Source organism: Miscanthus floridulus, chromosome 10 (genome assembly GCF_019320115.1).
Source record: "Miscanthus floridulus cultivar M001 chromosome 10, ASM1932011v1, whole genome shotgun sequence".
NCBI classification, from domain to species: domain Eukaryota; kingdom Viridiplantae; phylum Streptophyta; class Magnoliopsida; order Poales; family Poaceae; genus Miscanthus; species Miscanthus floridulus.
The window spans coordinates 1,600,383-1,618,627 of record NC_089589.1 but is presented as its reverse complement, the minus strand read 5'-3'; the positions used below and the strand labels follow the sequence as shown (position 1 = coordinate 1,618,627).

The 18,245-nt window shown below is 46.1% G+C and overlaps 4 protein-coding genes across 4 annotated transcripts; all 4 read left to right on the top strand.

The window, feature by feature from the left end:
• Window positions 1-311: 311 nt before the first annotated feature.
• LOC136487829 (disease resistance protein RPM1-like) lies at window positions 312-10,370 on the top strand. The gene is made up of 2 exons (XM_066484939.1): window positions 312-1,281; window positions 9,222-10,370. The coding sequence occupies exons 1-2, from the start codon at window positions 730-732 to the stop codon at window positions 9,696-9,698; spliced, it is 1,029 nt and encodes a 342-aa protein (XP_066341036.1). The 5' UTR covers window positions 312-729; the 3' UTR covers window positions 9,699-10,370.
• Window positions 332-724, top strand: LOC136487403 (uncharacterized). The gene has a single exon (XM_066484562.1). It carries the CDS (start codon window positions 332-334, stop codon window positions 722-724), a length of 393 nt encoding a protein of 130 aa, XP_066340659.1.
• Window positions 9,943-12,747, top strand: LOC136487402 (uncharacterized). Its single transcript, XM_066484561.1, has 2 exons — window positions 9,943-10,059; window positions 11,800-12,747. Exons 1-2 carry the CDS (start codon window positions 9,943-9,945, stop codon window positions 12,745-12,747), a joined length of 1,065 nt encoding a protein of 354 aa, XP_066340658.1.
• LOC136487401 (uncharacterized) lies at window positions 12,715-18,214 on the top strand. Its single transcript, XM_066484560.1, has 5 exons — window positions 12,715-12,766; window positions 12,986-13,062; window positions 13,505-15,472; window positions 17,581-17,709; window positions 18,059-18,214. The coding sequence occupies exons 3-5, from the start codon at window positions 13,508-13,510 to the stop codon at window positions 18,212-18,214; spliced, it is 2,250 nt and encodes a 749-aa protein (XP_066340657.1). The 5' UTR covers window positions 12,715-12,766; window positions 12,986-13,062; window positions 13,505-13,507.
• The last annotated feature ends 31 nt before the right edge of the window (window positions 18,215-18,245 follow it).

The window sequence follows — 18,245 nt, the reverse complement described above, 5'->3', positions numbered from 1 at the left end:
TGCGCAAAAAAAACAATAATTTATTCGATTTAAGGTGGGCCAAGACTAGATCAAGTAGCGTGTAACAAATTCTAGGTCTTACTGTAACGTGCGGGTACATTTGTAGTCATTTAAAAAGAAAAAAAAAAGGACATCAACTGAGATGCCTTCGACGTTTTCTTTTTCTTTTATTTAAAGATTATTAAAGAAAAAAGAAGTGTCTTACTCGGCTTTTTAGAAACCAAATACCCATATACCAGCAGACCTCTTTTTAGTCATCCACCATCAAGCCGTAGCAGATCAATCCAATCCACGCAAACGCGCACAGCAGAGCAACAACCGTATTGCACCCATGGAGGCCACCGCGCTGAGCATCGGCAAGTCCGTGCTAAGTGGAGCGCTTGGCTATGTCAATTCCGCTGTGGCGGAGGAGGTGGCCCTGCAGCTTGGCGTTACACGCGACCAGGCTTTCATCAGGGACGAGCTCGAGATGATGCTGTCTTTCTTGATGGCGATCCCATGTCTTTCATCAGGGATGATGCTGTCCGTGTGGAGAAGCAATCTTGGTGGCTGCCGGCCGTGGCGCATCCCATGCATACTGCGTGACAGGCGCCATGTAGCTCAGCAGATGAAAGATCTGAGGGACAAGGTTGAGGACGTGAGCCAGAGGAGCATGCGCTACCGCCTCATCGTTGAGGGCTCTAGCTCCAAGACTGCAACTGCTGGTGACACTGCAGCACTGTAGCAGCCATGTTTGGCATCGATGAAGCAAGGTATGCTGCGAAGACGAAGGACCAGTCAAGACTGGATCTTAGCCAGCTGATTAACAGAGAAGGTGAGGATCTTGGAGTGATTGCAGTGTGGGGATCTAGCGGCACTGTTGGGCATACGTCCATCATCTGGGAGGCCTATGAGAATTCAGCTACCTCGGAGAATTTCCAATGCCGGGCATGGGTCAGGGTGGTGCATCCTTTCAGCCCAAAAGAATTCATTCGGAGTTTGTTGGAGGAAGCTGTAGGGGTTGACTTTCTGATGGAAACAGAGAAGACAGGGCAAGCGCTGGTAGAGGAGTTTCTTGGCTATGTCAATGACAAGAGATGTCTTATTGTGCTCAACGGCCTATCCACCATTGAAGATTGGAATCGGGTCAAGAAATGCTTCCCAATCAACAAGAAAGGGAACAGAATCGTAGTGTCCACAATAGATGTTGAGGTTGCAAGCTTATGCGTGGGCCAAAACTATGAGGTGTCAGAGCTGAAACAATTATCTGCTGATCAGACCATCTATGCTTTCTACAAGAAGGTAATATTAAACTTTCAGAGAAGTTCTAAAGAGAGAAAATTCACTAATATTATTATTATTACTGTTATTTTTAGTATTGTTGTTGTTGTTATTTATTTATTTATTATTGAAAGCACCACCCATACACAGCGGCACCGTAGCCCATGTGAGAACAACCATAACCGGGGCTAGGATTTTTTAACCCCAGCCTGCAATTCGCTCCCACAGGAAGTCGAACTAAGGACACGAGGAGTGCTACTCAGACCACCTAACCAACTTAGAAAAGCTAGAGGCCCTTTCGCTTTTCATTTACTAATAGCTAACTGGTTATCATTATCACAGGATAGTAGCTAGTTGCATGCCACCCCATCTTAATCATTTGGACGTTAGTCAAAGTGAAGAAAGATATTATTTAAATATTTCTACATCAACATAAAATAAAACAAAAATAAAAATAGAATGAAACAAAAAAAATAAGCCATGTTCCGCTGGCTGGAAAAACAGCTGATGCTGATACTGATGCTGATTTGTTGTGAGAGAAAAATAGTGTTATTTCGCTGAAACGGTACGTCTGATAAGTTTAAGCGAACAGGGCGATAATAGTCTTCTAATAGTTAGAACATTCACAACTTTCAGAGAAGTTCTGCAGTCATCTTATGTTTGTTGTCATCTAGTTTAGCATACTAGCTGTCAGTAGGCAACATGATATTCTCACTTCTAATGCCAGTTTTCTTTTCTTAATTGCAACAATACAAGCCCACTGTCAGACCATCTGTTCAAACATCAACCCTGCCTGATTCTTCCCGGCCACTATCGGAAACCGGCACTTTGCCAAGTGCCGGAGGCTTTGCCGAGTGTATTTTATCGGGCACTCGGCAAAGACAGTCTTTGCCGAGTGCCAAATAAAATACACTCGGCAAAAAAAACACTCGACAAAATGCGTCTTTGCCGAGTGCCTTTTTTCTGGCACTCGGCAAATATGTATTTTGCTGAGTGCTATTTTTCAGCACACGGCAAAATGCGTCTTTGCCGAGTGTCTTTTTCTGGCACTCGGCAAATATGTATTTTGCCGAGTGCTATTTTTCGGCACACGGCAAAATGCGTCTTTGCCGAGTGCCTTTTTTCTGGCACTCGGCAAATATGTATTTTGCCGAGTGCCTTTGTTTTGGCACTAGGCAAAGAGGACATTTTTTTTGCCCTCGACAAATCAGTTTTTCAAAGCAATTTTTGAGGTCCTAAATGAATTCAAATGAAAAACTTTTCAACTACAAAGTTGTATAACTTCTTAAGATCTACAAAGTTTATTTTGGTCATTTCTTCATTTGACAAAGAGACAATAACGTTGTTTATAAAATCTACATCTCTCATATCTCTCATTAGTTTCATAAAAGTAGAAGAGAGATATATAAGATTTGTGAACAATGTTACTACCACTACGTCGGATGAACAAATGACCAAAATAAACTTTGTAGATCTTGAGAAGTTATGAAATTTTGTAGTTGGCAACATTTTGATTTGAAATCATCTTGTCATGCAAAAACGACATTTGAATTTAAAAATTTTAAATTTTGAATTTTTCAAAAGACCTCGGATGGAAAAACTTCCTAAATGAAAATTGTAGATCTCCGAAAGTTATGAAACTATGTAGTTGACAAGTTTTTGATTTGAAATCATCTTATCATGCAAAACTACGTTTGAATCTCTAAAATTTGAAATTCAAATTTTTCAAACGACATCGGATGAAAAAACTTCCTAAATGAAAATTGTAGACATCGAAAAGTTATGAAACTTTGTAGTGGACCACTTTTTGATTTGAATTCGTTTAGGGCCTCAAACAAGCAATTTACTCTCGGTTTAGTATAATATATGATGATAGATAACGGAATCTAGACACAGGTGACAGTGTAGTGCAGTGGTAGAGCAGCTGACACGCGAGAGAGAGGTCGTGAGTTCGAATCCCGTCGGCCGCGTTAGCCATGATTTTAGCGCAAAAAATGCACCGACTTCGATGAAGATGGGTGGGCGCTGGCCGGTGGCGGCCTCCCCTGATTTTTTTTTTTTTGAAAAATTTTACTATTATTTTTTGGTTTTTTTCGCATTTTCATTTTGCCGAGTGTAAATCTTTGCCGAGTGCTTTTCCGGCACTCGGCAAAGGCTTTGCCGAGTGTCCGACAAAAAGCACTCGGCAAAAAAGCCTTTGTTGTGAAGAGATATGCCGACAGCTCTTTGCCGAGTGCAGCACTCGGTAAAGGCTTTGCCGAGTGCAAAGCCTTCTTTGCCGAGTGCAATTGCACTCGGCAAAGCACACATCTACTGTAGTGAGCGGGCCACAGACGAAGATGGAAATACTTGTACCAAGGTGAGGGGATTACTGATTTTTAATTTTGTTGAAAGCAGTCGGCTAAGCTAAAAAAACCCACGTTTCATTTACAAGCAGCAACCTAGTTATCACAAGATAGTAGCTAGCTTCATGGCATCCCATATTAATCCTACAAGGGGCAGATAAGCTAATCATTTCGATGCTAAGTGAAGTGAAAAAACAAATAGTTGGCTATTTGAGTTCTTCAGCATCAAAATCGAATAAAACAAAAATGCTTATAGTTGGTGCGCCCACACAAACACAATGCAATTGTAGTTGCGGAACTCAAAGCCTCTCGAATCCTGCTCCCAAATGCTGCCAGGCCTACCACTAGTGCATATATGGGTTGCGGTTCCGGTTTTCTAACTGGGACTGCGAATTCGGGACTAAAGGCCCCATAGTCCTGGGTCAGAGAACCGGGACTGAAAGGGGTATTTCTAAAGGGACCTCTAGCCCTTGCCCTAGGGCAGGAACGTTTAGTCCCGGTAGATGTTACCAACCGGTACTAAAGGTCTCTTTTTTTCTTTTTCATTAACTTTTATTTTATGGTTTCTTTTCAATACAATTCTTTTTTATTTGAATTAGCTTTTCGTATACATATTCTATGCTACTAATATATGTCCATACATATAAGTTTCTGTTCGAGCATTATACATACACAACAAATTAAAATATATGAAACTATACAAATATTTCAAAAGGTTGTACATAGAACCATATACATAAGCTAACAAAAGCTTGTACTGTCCTTGGGATTACATTCAATCATATCTTCATCAAAGTTGGGAACTAATTTTCTGGCATAGTAGTATTGCCCATTGCGATCTATGATCTGATCAACAATAAATCCTGCCAATGCATCTTGAATTGCTTTGATGTATTCCCGTGGTAGGACCATTTGCTGCCTCCATTGAAGATTCGAATGAAAGAAAAAATATGAATATATGATTAGTGTGTGTGTGCGTATATGAACAAAATGGTAATAGATAAATTGTGTATATTGTTTACGTACTTCGAGGAGTTCTTCATTTGTTTTCAGTGAGTAATGCATGAGGTACTCGCAAACGTAGTATCCACATAAGTTGTTCCTCGGTTCCTACCTCAGACACCACTTTACGAGATTGAAGGTTTTGTCCCGGTTGGTGCCTCCAACCGGGACTAGAAGTTGACCATGAGTCCCGGTTGGAGTCACCAACTAGGACTGGAGGTCGCATCCTGCAAAAGCCTACGACGCTAGCAGTTGGGCATGGGACTTTAGTCCCGTTCGTGGCTTCAACCAGGACTAATGCTCCCTTTAGTCCTAGGCTCAAATCCAGCCGAGACTAAAGCCAAAAACCGAAAGTCTGTTCTCTACTAGTGTACCCACTCTAGGAAGTACTCCCAGCGGGCGAGCGGACCCGTTCGTTGTTCCGATGTGAGGCGTGCCCATTGACTCCAGCGTGCTCCCATTTGCGGGCTTCGCCCTCTCGCCTTTGTGCGTTGATAGTTGTCCGCACATCCCTATTATTGCCCATCTGATCATGAACCGAGTTTATTTTGTCAGGGTTCGCTTAGTCGGTGGTTGCTGGTGCCTTCTCTCGATGGGTTCTTAGGCGTCGAGGGTTGACGACGCTGGCTGCGCGTACCCGAGGTGTGGCTTGCCTCGGGGATCTGCTGCGCTGCTGCGGCGATTGGCTCCCGAATCCTCCGGAGCATCCAACATCCCTCATCAGTTGAAGGCTGCGGCATATCTGTCGCCTCCCATAGGGCTTCAGCCAAGTTTTGGTCGGCTCTCGGGTGCAGACGGCCTTCTCGTAGGATATCATTGTGAACCTGGCGTCCATGTGCCCTGATATGCTCCTCGAGTTGCCAGCAAAGCTGCCTATTCTCTTCTTCAAGTGCGTCGTTATTGTTGAGGAGTCGAGCCCGGACCTCATGGCAAGTCTCATAGGGGACCTCGTAGTCGATGTTGACATAGCTGTGCGAGGGAGTATGTGTGACGGATCCACCCAATTTATACAAGTTCAAGTACGACTGTCTCCGTTTAACATGTTGACGTGCACATACTTTCACTCATATAAACCCGGTAGTCCACCGAGTGTCATGACAGACCTTGGTAAATCAACTTCACAATCAAGATCGCATGATTAAGTAAATACAAATCACATATATGGAGATGCATCGAAAATAATATTACAAATAAGTTCACAAATAATGGTACAAGATTGGATTTCAAAACCAATTAGTGGAAACAACGTAACTTGAAATGATTACAATAACATAAGCTCCAAATACATTACTAGCATAAGTGACATCCTCTGGCAAAAGCATATGGATGAGAATACTATATAGTTAGCCACCATCTTCAGCAGGCCGAGAACTTCACCTGCAACATGGTGGGATAAACCCTGAGTACTCGAATGTACTCAGCTAGACTTACCCATCATAAACCAAAAATAAATGACACCAAGGAGTATGCAAGGCTTTATCGGTGGAGCTAGCTTGACAACATTTTACATAAAAACTTATGTACATAACTTGCATATTATAACTTTAGCATCAAGTTAAAACCTATTCATTTAGGCATCTCTATTAGCACCTGTACTAGATCAATCACTTGATTAAGGTAGCAAGCATTAGTAACCATATCCAGTGTAGTGCTATGACATTATCATCATCATCATAACCATTAAGTTCAATTAGGTGTTTCTATGTTGCTGCTGCTCAGTCAAGTTCTCACTATCTAGGAGAGACGGCGACTTGAATCGATTCCTACCTAGCTGGGTGATTATTCTTAACATAAACCCTGGTCTACCAGCCACGGTACCCTAAGGTCACCTTTGGTACAACTCAGAAACTAAATTCTTGGGTCCGATCAACGCCGCACCCTCAGGGACGCCAATCTGCCAGGATGTTCGGGACTTTAACCCGTCCTTGGGCTCATGCCATTGACTCCCCGCATGCCTCACTTCCTTCAGGGTGCGCACTCATACAGAAACGGCTTTCGGCCTGAGTTGAGCTACTCGGCTTCGCGGTCAGAACAAGTTATCCGGTCAACTAAGTATTAAGCATGCGTTCAACATGATACGAGGACGGGGATAGATAGGCGCCCAAGACCTCCATGCCATGTCGCTTCTCTATCGCAATCCCGCCCAGTCTCTTTTTATTTATTAACACTTGGTTATTTCCACGATAGCAAATATAGCCAACCGTAATCAGATATTCACCTATATCTCGCAGGTGACAGGAAATCACCCGACTTCTACCGACTAAGCAAAGCTAAGCATTTATTCGATTCTGGACCTAAATAGGATTCAAGGTACATTATCTGGATATATATATGTAGCAAGTGTTTCCAAGCAACTCCCATAACTTAATGCATCAAACATAATGAACTCAATTTGACATTTATAAAAACATAGGAGGCTTAGAATGCTCCGGGGCTTGCTTGGGATCCAACACTAGATTAGTGTTTGTTAGATGACACTCGCTTGACGAGCATCTCCCATCATGGCACTTGCTTAGTCCTTCCATCTTCGGGATAGGTCCACCAAACACCATCTTCGGGTTAGGCTCCAACATCATATCCTTCACGTGGTGCATCTAGCGTACTTAGATGAGATGCCAAATGCAAGTGTATAAATGTGAAAAATGGTAACATGAGATACATCACATAAAGTATTCAAGAAGAGCACAAGGTTACACCGAACATACATAAGCACCTTACGTTACTTAATTAGATAGCACACAACCTAGCATGCTAAGATAGCAAAGAAAGCAGCACCAAGCATGACACAAGTTTCACAAGGTCTCAGGTATATTAACTTAACACTATCAAAGCCACGAGTCACACTCAGCAACACACAAGGTAAGGCAAGGTGAAGCAAACAACTTTAGGTACAAACTCAGATTCTGGATAGCAGCACAGTAGTCAATTGTTTCAATCATAACTAGAGTTATACACATCCAACAATCATAATACAAGACTTTCTAGAAAGCTTATGAAATTATCTAAAACATTCTTATAATCATCTAAAGCTAATTCAACAGTTATAAAGGTCAAACACCAGAAATTCTCAGATCTGTCCAGAAATTCCAGAGAGTGGACATTTCTGAGGACCAACTTTGAACAGCCATATCTCACAAACCACTTGGACAAATGCCATGAAAATTTAACACAAGCAATATGAGAAAGTTATCTACAACTTTGTTATAAATAAGTTTCACAGCAAACACCATTTTCATTATGCAATTAGCATGGCAACAGAAACTGTCCAAAACAGCCATTCTCTGAAAATATAGAGCAATAAATATGTGACTCCATATAACCAATCAAATCTGCGTATAACCAATGTTACCAACCGTTTATACTCATTAAAAGAACACTAGAAATATAATGATCAAGCCCAAATAAATTTTTTACATGCCTTTATTAATTTATTTGGATAATAGGGTGAATTAAGGAACATATACCAAAAGTGTACAGTAAATTCTGAGAAAATTACAACAGCCCATACATGCTCTCAATAGTCTACTGTATAAATTTCATGCCATTTGAATAAGCATAGAGACCACTATGAAAAAGACAAATTGCTATTGCAAGAATCCATGTGAGGGCATGATAAACCTAAAGATCCACATTTTTTGTAAACACATGGTCATATTGAGTGTTCTTAGGTACAAAATCATCATGCAAAGGCAAAGGAACTACATTTCATATTTTTGCATATATAAATTATTTATAAACCATTTAAATCCATTTATCAAGCATTAATCAAGTTAAATCAATAACTCCTCTATTTCTTGATTAGGTTGATTACATCCTTCTTGTATTTATAGTCTCTATTGGACTTGGATCCCAAGCAACTATGGGAGATCCTTATAGATTGGATTCTCCCTTCCATAACAAACCAAACTCTAATATGGTAAACCTCCTAATCTAATCCCTTCCGGATGACGACGGCGGCGACGGCGACGGCGCCCCTCCTCCTGGCACGCGCAGCCCCTCTAGGGCGTGCTGGAACCGGTTGAGGCCGGCCAGCGCCCCTCTCTAGGCCCATTAGCTCTGGGTTGGGGGACTCTCATTAGACGTATGACAGGCTCGCTGACAAGAATATAGCCAATTTATTTTCCATTTCCCCTCTCCTATCTGGCACAACACCTCAGGCATTTTTCTGTGTGCTTACCTACTTTTGTTGTATTTTCTATCATGATTTGCTTTCGGATAAAAAATTATAACCCTCTTAATAAAGTTGGTGATGTTTAAGAATCATTTAAAAATCTTCATTCACTGGACTGTCTTGCATTTGCCGTATATGTTACCAATTACCATCCAAATGGAAAATAATCGCATCTTGACTTCACATTGTTTCAAATCGCTAGACGGAGGAAAACATTTGGTTGTATCTAACTAAAAGACCAACTGAGCAACTGAAGCAGCAGGTAATTCTAGTCATTTTTTTATAATAAATGACGGATTCATTGAGTTGATACAATAATCGTGAATCCACTTCCGACCTTTGCATAGAAGCACAAGCTTAAACCTAGCCATACTAACCAACAGGTTGGGTTCTTTGTAATTTAATTTTGATGTACTGAATGTTTTCTATTGCACCAATTTCAGGTATTCAAGAAGACTGTAGATTTCGACAAGGAATATCCTGAGTTGGTTGAACCAGCAAAACTTATCCTAAACAAGTGTGATGGACTTCCCCTTGCAATAGTCACCATAGGCAGCTTCTTGGCAGAGCAAGAAACAAAAAGTGCTGTGGAGTGGAGAAAATTGAATGCACACATTACTGCTGAGTTGGAGATGAATCCAAAGATTGGGCTTATAAGAGCAGTTCTTATGAAAAGTTATGATGGTTTACCCTATTACCTTAAACCTTGTTTCATGTACATGTCCATCTTTCCTGGAGATTGCAATATTAGCCGAAGACGTCTGGTTCGTCGTTGGGCTGTAGAGGGTTACTCAGCAGAGGCACGGGACAAATCTTGCATGGAAATAGCAGATGATTACTTTGAGAAACTCATTGAGAGGAGTATGGTACTACCAACCTACATGATCTTATCGGGGACATCAGCATTTCAATGTCAATGAAAGAAAATCATGTTTTCAGGTTGGGGGAAGGTTGCAGCTCAAACACTCATGGCACAGTACGTCACCTTCCCATAAGCAGTAACTGGGAGGGAGGCGAGAGTGAGTTCCAGCATTGTGGAATTGTCCCGTATGAGGTCCTTCACGGTGTTTGGCAAGTGGAAGCCATTTTACATTTCTGACCAGATGAGGTTTCTTCGAGTGTTGGACTTGGAAGACACAAAAGGTCTCGCTAGCCATTGCCTTGATGAGAGCATTGGGAAGCTTCTACATCTCAGATACCTTTCTGCGTTTGTCAGAGTATGGTGACATAAAAACTATTGGAGAGGTCCAGTTCAAGGGTGTACTTTTCAGGAGCCTCAAGGTTCTCCAGCTTGATTAGTGACCTACCTGCTGAAGGTGGACTGAAGCTTGGGGGCCCGTGGCTCCTACCTGCCTGCTTAGCTGGTTGTTGCATCATTGGTGACTGTCGATCGATTACTGTAGGATGGGATATGTATGTTGCTTGAGGCTTGTGTGTAGGAGTATCATTGAAGGGTGCGGTACATACGCCGGTGGACACTGATAAGCTAGTGGCCATCGCACCACAGGAAACTGGCTCTTTGCCGACTGCAATTTTATTTGCCAACTGTTTTTTTTCGACACTCGGCAAAGAGGTCCCTTTGCCAACTGGAATTTCCTGCAGTCGGCAAAGCAGGATTTGCCGACTGCCTGTATTTGCCGACTGCCAGGCAGTTGGCAAAGAATTGCAGTCGGCAAAGGCAGGCCATGATTGACGCCATCCACGCCGTCACCTTTGCCGACTGCCACTCCGTCAGCAGTCGGCAAAGGCGCAGGCTTTGCCAACTGCCATCCTCCCTGGCAGTCGGCAAAGGCTCTTTGCCAACTGCCACTGATGGCAGTCGGCAAAGAATTAATTTTTTTTTTCGATTTTCGATCCCAGTTTTTTTGTGTTGCCTTGCTACAGTAAGTACATGATATATTCCAAGTTTGGGGTCATTTTAATTTATTTTGCTATATTCCGTAGATTTTTTCTGTTTCTTTGATTTTTTCCGACAGCTCCAGATTTGAACTGCAGGTACATGAAATAATGGAATTCGGCCATTCAGAAAATGATATTCATGATGTTTGGAGCATGTTGAGGCCGTGTGCGAGGCCTCGCGTGAAATTTCGACCGTGTTGGTGTCGGAACACGCCGAGCCACGCGCGTGAAAAGTGTTTTTAAATTTTATAAAATCGAAACGGAGTCCGAAAATGACGAAACTTGACGACGTGTCTTGTCATCGCATGCGGAGGCTGTGGTAAAAATTTGAGAAAGTTTCGAGCAAGTGGCGACGTCGGGTGGCTAAAACCTGGACATCTCCACATGTGATAACTTTCTCGAAACATGGTTATCACATGTGGAGATGTCCAGGTTTTAGCCACCCGACGTCGCCACTTGCTCGAAACTTTCTCAAATTTTTACCACAGCCTCCGCATGCGATGACAAGACACGTCGTCAAGTTTCGTCATTTTCGGACTCCGTTTCGATTTTATAAAATTTAAAAACACTTTTCACGCGCGTGGCTCGGCGTGTTCCGACACCAACACGGTCGAAATTTCACGCGAGGCCTCGCACACGGCCTCAACATGCTCCAAACATCATGAATATCATTTTCTGAATGGCCGGATTCCATTATTTCATGTACCTGCAGTTCAAATCTGGAGCTGTCGGAAAAAATCAAAGAAACAGAAAAAATCTACGGAATATAGCAAAATAAATTAAAATGACCCCAAACTTGGAATATATCATGTACTTACTGTAGCAAGGCAACACAAAAAAACTGGGATCGAAAATCGAAAAAAAAATTAATTCTTTGCCGACTGCCATCAGTGGCAGTTGGCAAAGAGCCTTTGCCGACTGCCAGGGAGGATGGCAGTCGGCAAAGAATTTCTGAGAAAAAAATCAAAAATAACCTTTGCCGACTGCCAGGGAGCAGAGCAGTCGGCAAACTGTTTTTAAAAAAAATTAAAAAAAATAATTTTTTGAAAAAAAAAATAATATACCTTTGCCGACTGCGTCACATGCTGGCAGTCGGCAAAGGGAAAAAAATAATAAAAAAAGGAAAATGTCGCCTTATCCGCTCGGCCCCCCTCCCCTCCCAAAATCCCGCTCGCCCGCCGCACCGGCCACCCCAGGGCCGCCCCCCCCGCCGTCGACGCCGTCGCCCGCGGCCGCCGACGCCCCCCCCCCGCGCCCTCCCCCCCCGCGCTCCTCCCCTCCCCGACTGACAGCCACTCCCCGGCGGCCGGCGCCATCACGGCGGCAGGCGCCCCCTCCAAGCAGGCGAGGAGACCAATCCCCGCGCGGCCCCCTCTTGAGCGCCTCACCCCCCCAACATCGCCCCCTGCCCGGGGGGGACGGCCCACCCCCGGGGCCGCGAGCCGCAATCCCACGGCGGCGGGGCCCCCTCCCACGGCCGCGCGCACCCTCTCCGGGCGGCAGCGCGCGCACTCCCGGGGCCGCGCGCCCCCTCCGGAGGCGGCGCGGCGCACCTCCCCCGCGCGGCGCGGCCCTCCCCGGCGGCCCCCCCCCCGCGCTGGTCCCTCCCCGGCGGCGCGGCACATCCCCGGCGGCGCCCCCCCCTCCCCCCGCGCTCCCCCCCCCCGCGCTGGGCCACCCCCGCGGCGCGTCCCCCCCCTGCGCTGGCCCCCCCGCGCTGGGCCCCTCCCGGCGCCGGCCGCCCCGCCCAGGCCCCTCACCGGCGCTGCCCCGCCCCGATCCGGCCCCGGCCAGGCGCGCCGCCGCGTGCAGCTCCGGCGTCGGCCCCGCAGCGGCCGCGGCCTCGCCCCGACCCGCCCCGGCGCCGTCGCTGCCCCGCCCCGATCCGGCGTGCCCCGCTCCGTCCGCCGTCCGCCGTCCGCGCGCCGTTCGCCGTCCGCTGGCCCTGCGTCGCCGTCCTCGCCGCGCCATCCTCGCCTCGCCGCGCCGTCCTCGCCTCGCCGTCCTCGCCTCGCCGCGCCGTCCCCGCCTCGCCGTCCTCGCGCGCGCCTCTGCTCCACGCGCCGGTGACGCCGTCCGTGACGACGAGGTAGTAGTACTACTAGTAGTAGTAGTTTACTTTATTAATACTTGCTTATATTCTTCTGCATGGATTGGAAATACATTTGTGGTTGTCGGCCATCGTGCCTGACATGTATATGTGTTTGTCGGCCATCGTGCCGTCTTTTCTTGCAGGTTTGGTAACCTTCCCGTACAGGGGAGGTGCTGCCGAAATTTTTCGTTCTCACTAATTGTTTTTCTTTTTCAGGAGGGCTCCCATTGGAGGCTAGCCGGAGGAGCACGACTCGGCACTGCCCCGCTAGCCTTTCTTCACCGGCACCTGCGGTATGACCCCTCTTTCCGCCACATGTAGTCGTAGGTCGCGTTACCCAGTTAGGCGTCTCCCGTCCGAAACGGATACGGTTGGAAGTATGCGTTCTTCGCATATGTATAACCGTATCCGTTTCGGATTGTCCACGTTATCTGGATAGCCCGAGGATGCGCAGACGAGGTTAGCTCCCATGTTCCGCTCCCGTCCGAGTCAGAGTTTCGGCAGGACTTCCCCGTTGTTCTCTGGATACACACTCTCCCCGCCGGGACGTGTATCGGGAGAACAGCGGGGAGGTGCTGCCGAAATTCTGTCTCGGACGGGAGTGGAGCATGGAAGCTAACCTCGTCTGCGCATGCTCGGGTGGGATTAGGAGCTATCCTTCACCTATTAGATGGTAGGAGCGCGTTGTAGATGCACTTGCTGGTTTTATCACATGTTAACATTGCCGCATGACAGAGCATGGGTGACCGTGAGTGGATGTACTCGGGCTTCGCAAGTAAGAGCCACGAATGGATCAGGGGGACGACTGAGTTCCTGGAGCATGCATTTGGCCCAGCTGCTAAAGGGTCGATTCGGATGCCGTGTCCCTGCAGCGAGTGCAGGAACAAGAAGAAGAAAGTAAAGGCTCAGGTGTTGAGAGATCTGTTCAAGCACGGGTTCGTTCCAAACTATACCCGTTGGCGCCACCATGGTGAATACCATCCTATTAGGGACGAGGTGGTGCGACCCATCCTCGAGGAGTATGATGGCGATGCCGGGATGGCAGACATGATGGCAGACTTCCACGAAGCACGGTTTGGCGAAGGAATGGATGTGGAGGAAGATCCGGAGGAAACCGCGAAGGCCTTCTACGACATGATGGAGTCGGCACAGAAGCCCCTTCACGAGAAGACAAAGCTTACGCAACTGGATGCCGTCTCACGCCTGATAGGGTTGAAGTCGCAGCTGGGCATTAGTCGAAACGGCTTCGATCTCGTGTTGAGCATTGTTGGGGGACTGCTTCCGGCAGATCATGTCCTGCCGACGAACACCTACGCTACACAGAAGCTCCTTCGTGCACTTAAGATGCCGTATGAGGGGATCCATGCTTGTCCGAAGGGGTGCGTCCTGTTCAGGGGAGACCTCGAGGAAGCAAAAACCTGTCCGAAGTGCGATGCCTCTAGGTTCGTGTTGGTAGAAGGCTCTGATGGCAGCATGAAACAGTCAAAGGTCCCCGAGAAGGTCGTACGGCACCTTCCTTTCGTACCGAGGCTGCAACGGCTGTATATGACGGAGGAGTCCGCGAAACAGATGACGTGGCACAAGAATGGCAAAAGATACCATCCTGACAAGATGGTACACCCGGCGGACGGTGATGCATGGAAGCACTTCGATAACATGAATCCTGTCAAGGCTATGGAGGCTCGGAATGTACGCGTAGCGCTGGCAACAGATGGGTTCAACCCGTTTGGAATGATGGCGGCCCCGTACACTTGCTGGCCCGTGTTTGTGATCCCCCTCAATCTCCCCCCCGGCGTCATGTTTGAACCTAAGAACGTGCTCTTGACGCTGATAATACCTGGACACCCGGGCGACAATATGGGTGTGTTCATGCAGCCGGTGTGGGATGAATTGGAACTTGCTTGGGAAGAGGGGGTACTCACGTACGACCGGGCTACGAAGAGGAACTTTAGAATGCATGTGTGGTACCAGTATTCAATGCATGACTTCCTGGCGTATGGCTTATTCAGCGGGTGGTGTGTTCACGGGAAGTTCCCTTGCCCGACATGCAAGGCAGATGTGATGTTCACCTGGCTGGCCAAGGGCGGCAAGTTTTCTTCTTTCGACAAGCATCGCCAATTCCTGCCTGAGAACCATGAATTCAGGCTAGATGTAAAGCACTTCACGAAAGGCGTTCAAGTCACCGGCCCCATTCCGCAGGTTAAGAGCCCTGCCGCCGTCCTTGCCGACATACAGGCTCTCGAACCTGAGGAAACAGGTGGGTTTAAGGGATATGCTCGGGACCACATGTGGACTCATATATCGGGCTTGACTAGGCTCCCCTACTTCAAGGACCTTCTTCTTCCACACAACATCGATGTAATGCACACAGAAAAGAATGTGGCCGAGGCACTCTGGGCAACACTCATGGACGTTGGCAAAAAGTCGAAGGACAACGTCAAGGCTAGACTGGACCTGGAGATGATCTGTGATAGACCAAACCTGGTGATGAAGACCCCTGCGCCCGGCAGGAAATGGAAAAGGGGGCCGGCCGATTACATCCTGAAAAGGGCAGATAGGAAGGAAGTTCTGCAGTGGATCAAGACGTTAAAGTTCCCCGATGGGTATGCGGCGAATCTGAGCAGGGGTGTGAACTTGCAGACTATGAAAGTCTTAGGGATGAAGAGCCATGACTTCCACATATGGATTGAGCGGATCCTTCCTGCGATGACCCGGGGATACCTCCCAGAGCATGTGTGGCGCGTCCTGGCAGAGTTGAGCTTGACTTCCACATATGGATGAAGAGCCATGACTTCCACATATGACTTTGCAGGGTTTTGATGCGAGAAAACAGAAAACAAAAGCAAAAAAAAAAAATTCCAGCTTTGCCGACTGTTTACAGTCGGCAAAGCTGGGCAAAAAAACCCAAGGCAGAGTCTTTGCCGACTGCAATGGGAGGCAGTCGGCAAAGAGGTCAAACCTTTGCCGACTGCAACTCCGAAAGCAGTCGGCAAAGAACATTTCAAAAAAAAAAAATTTCTTTCTTTGCCGACTGCCGAGCCGGCGGCCAGTCGGCAAACAATTTTTGAAAAAAAAAATCTTTGCCGACTGCCGAGGAAACAGCAGTCGGCAAAGCCTGCCGTCAGGGCTGACGGCGCCACGTGGCTATGCCGACTGCTGGCGTGGCAGTTGGCAAAGGATTTGCCGACTGTGTGCCACGTGGCAGTCGGCAAATCTGCCTTTGCCGACTGCTCTTTGCCGACTGCCACGTGGCTTTGCGGTCGGCAAAGCCTTTGCCGACTGGGTTTATGCCTTTGCCGACCGGGGCAAGCAGTCGGCAAAGAGGCGTTTTCCTGTAGTGTCGTATTCCCTTTTATTTGGATACCTCCCTTTTATTCTCTCGTCTTCCCTCTCGCGTTTGTTTGTTGTAGTAATAAATTCGTTCAAGGGCTTGGATCTGATAATTAATGAATGTAACCTTCTTGTGTTGCAATTTGGATTTCTGATGTAAAACCTTTTTTTTCTTTTTTACCAGATGTAAAACCAGGTGTGTACAGTAGGTAGGCTAGCTGCTGCCTATCTAGTAGGGGTTCCTTGTTCCTTCCGTGCTCAGTCGTTTGGTTTGCCTTGCTGTTTAATCCCGTGTACCGAACTCACTCGCCAAAAGAGAACTGCACTTCGTTTGTGTTTGGTCCCAGATGATCTGACTATGGATGCTTCTGACGGACTAACTCCGATCCATGATACATTAGCCTTAATCGGATGTCCTAAATTGCATTATATGTTTGTTCACTTGTTGTACCAGATGCATGCATTTGCATGAAACTTACAAATGTCGTACCTATATGTAGGGGTCAAACCGGTCGTAGAGTTAGGGTGAAGGAGACCAACGCATCAATAAACACTTTATTTATTTTTTATTTATTTTGCAAAGATAAGTGCCTGCTACTAAATTGCCAAAATATGCCTAACAACTGGTTGAGACGGAATTCAATTATAGCCTATTAATGTGGCAGAATTTAAATACCCTAGTTGGCCTGGCTGTATGTGCCCCCTAGTACCGTGTCGAAGTAAAGCAGCCACTTATCGCCGGATGACATGAAAGGTATTTACCGTCGTGTCGGATTTGCGACATGTAAAGGATCTTCTCGATCTACGCACCGGTCATTTGGAAAATCTGTGTGCATCCAAGAGTACAAACCCGGAAGGTTTAAGATTACTCCATCCAATTCAAGTCGTTTTGGGCAAGATTTAGGTCAAGCATTGAGAATACAAATCATGAATAACTTTTAAGTTGTTGGGTTTATAAATGTAAAAATCATATAAATAGATTTGTTTTGAAAAGTACTTTCATAAAATATACATATCTCACTTTCCAATAAATATTTTTATAGTAATAAGAAGTCAAAGTTATGCTTTGGAGACCGTATTGCTGCCAGAATGACCAGTATGGAGAGAAGGTAACAATTAACTTCTCGCTAGAGACAATTTAGCTAAAAGAGACCATGTAGATATGACTTGCCTCTTTATCACCACCCACCACTCCCGGTTTTGCCGGAATCAATAAAAAATATTCAGGTGGAGACTACCCCCACCCACCCACCTCTGAACTTTCAAAAAAATGTATTCTTACTCACTTATCCTTTGAGTGTTTTGTGGCACATCTATTACATGGAATGCAGCGGCACTAATCTTACATTGCAACTTTGGTTCTGATTTCGAATCAGTAGCTAAATTACGGATTTGTGGCCAAAGCACTTTTTACTAAGAATATATGTTCTTCGGCGATCTTATGGAGTATTTGGAAATTGCGAAATGCTCTTTGTTTTTAGGATGATGCCCAGCAAGATGTGAGGTGGGTGACGAGGTTGGCGATGAAGTTGATAAGAAGATGGCGCCCACTGTACAAGAAACAAAATTGGGAAAGGTTGGAACTGGTGGTAAGGCAAATGAAGGAAAAGGTAAGCGAGCCACCGAGGATCATGTGGATGGCGGACTCCAAAGCTACAGAAAGATCAAGTGGGATTGGGATGTTGGCTGAACTTGGGAGATTCTCTACAACATCTGATAGTCAAGCTTCTTTAGAATCTGCACACTCAAATCTTATAGTGATACAAGTCTTTCATAGTCTGGACCTAGACAATGTTGCCGGACGTGCCTCGAATACGTTGTGCTAAACTGTAACGATCCGTGTGCTTTGTTTTTTTGTTTTAATAAAGTGGGGGGGGGGGGGGGGGGGGGGGGGGGGGGGGGGGGGTGCGGGGGTTTCTCTAAAAGAAAAACATTTCTCATACATGCATTGCTTTGCAGTCATATACCTTCACATTGCAAAACACAGGTGACCACAACAATACTGCTACTGATGGAGAAGTTCCAATACTTGAAGCTACTGTCTTATTCTTTCTACAGTACCTTTATACTGCTGTAATTCACAGTTGTTTGCTTATCCCTTCGTCCCATACTTAATCTGGGTAAGAAATATACTATTACAAATTAC

What these genes read in the sequence shown, in the direction of transcription:
- LOC136487403 (XM_066484562.1), top strand. Translation starts at nt 332, where the DNA reads ATGGAGGCCACCGCGCTGAGCATCGGCAAGTCCGTGCTAAGTGGAGCG.
- LOC136487829 (XM_066484939.1), top strand. Translation starts at nt 730, where the DNA reads ATGTTTGGCATCGATGAAGCAAGGTATGCTGCGAAGACGAAGGACCAG. An exon ending in TCTATGCTTTCTACAAGAAG is followed by an intron (nt 1,282 to 9,221) that starts GTAATATTAAAC and finishes CACCAATTTCAG; the next exon opens with GTATTCAAGAAGACTGTAGA.
- LOC136487402 (XM_066484561.1), top strand. Translation starts at nt 9,943, where the DNA reads ATGAGAGCATTGGGAAGCTTCTACATCTCAGATACCTTTCTGCGTTTG. An exon ending in TACTTTTCAGGAGCCTCAAG is followed by an intron (nt 10,060 to 11,799) that starts GTTCTCCAGCTT and finishes TAATAAAAAAAG; the next exon opens with GAAAATGTCGCCTTATCCGC.
- LOC136487401 (XM_066484560.1), top strand. Translation starts at nt 13,508, where the DNA reads ATGGGTGACCGTGAGTGGATGTACTCGGGCTTCGCAAGTAAGAGCCAC. An exon ending in GGATTGAGCGGATCCTTCCT is followed by an intron (nt 15,473 to 17,580) that starts GCGATGACCCGG and finishes CTTTGTTTTTAG; the next exon opens with GATGATGCCCAGCAAGATGT. An exon ending in TAAGGCAAATGAAGGAAAAG is followed by an intron (nt 17,710 to 18,058) that starts GTAAGCGAGCCA and finishes ATTGCTTTGCAG; the next exon opens with TCATATACCTTCACATTGCA.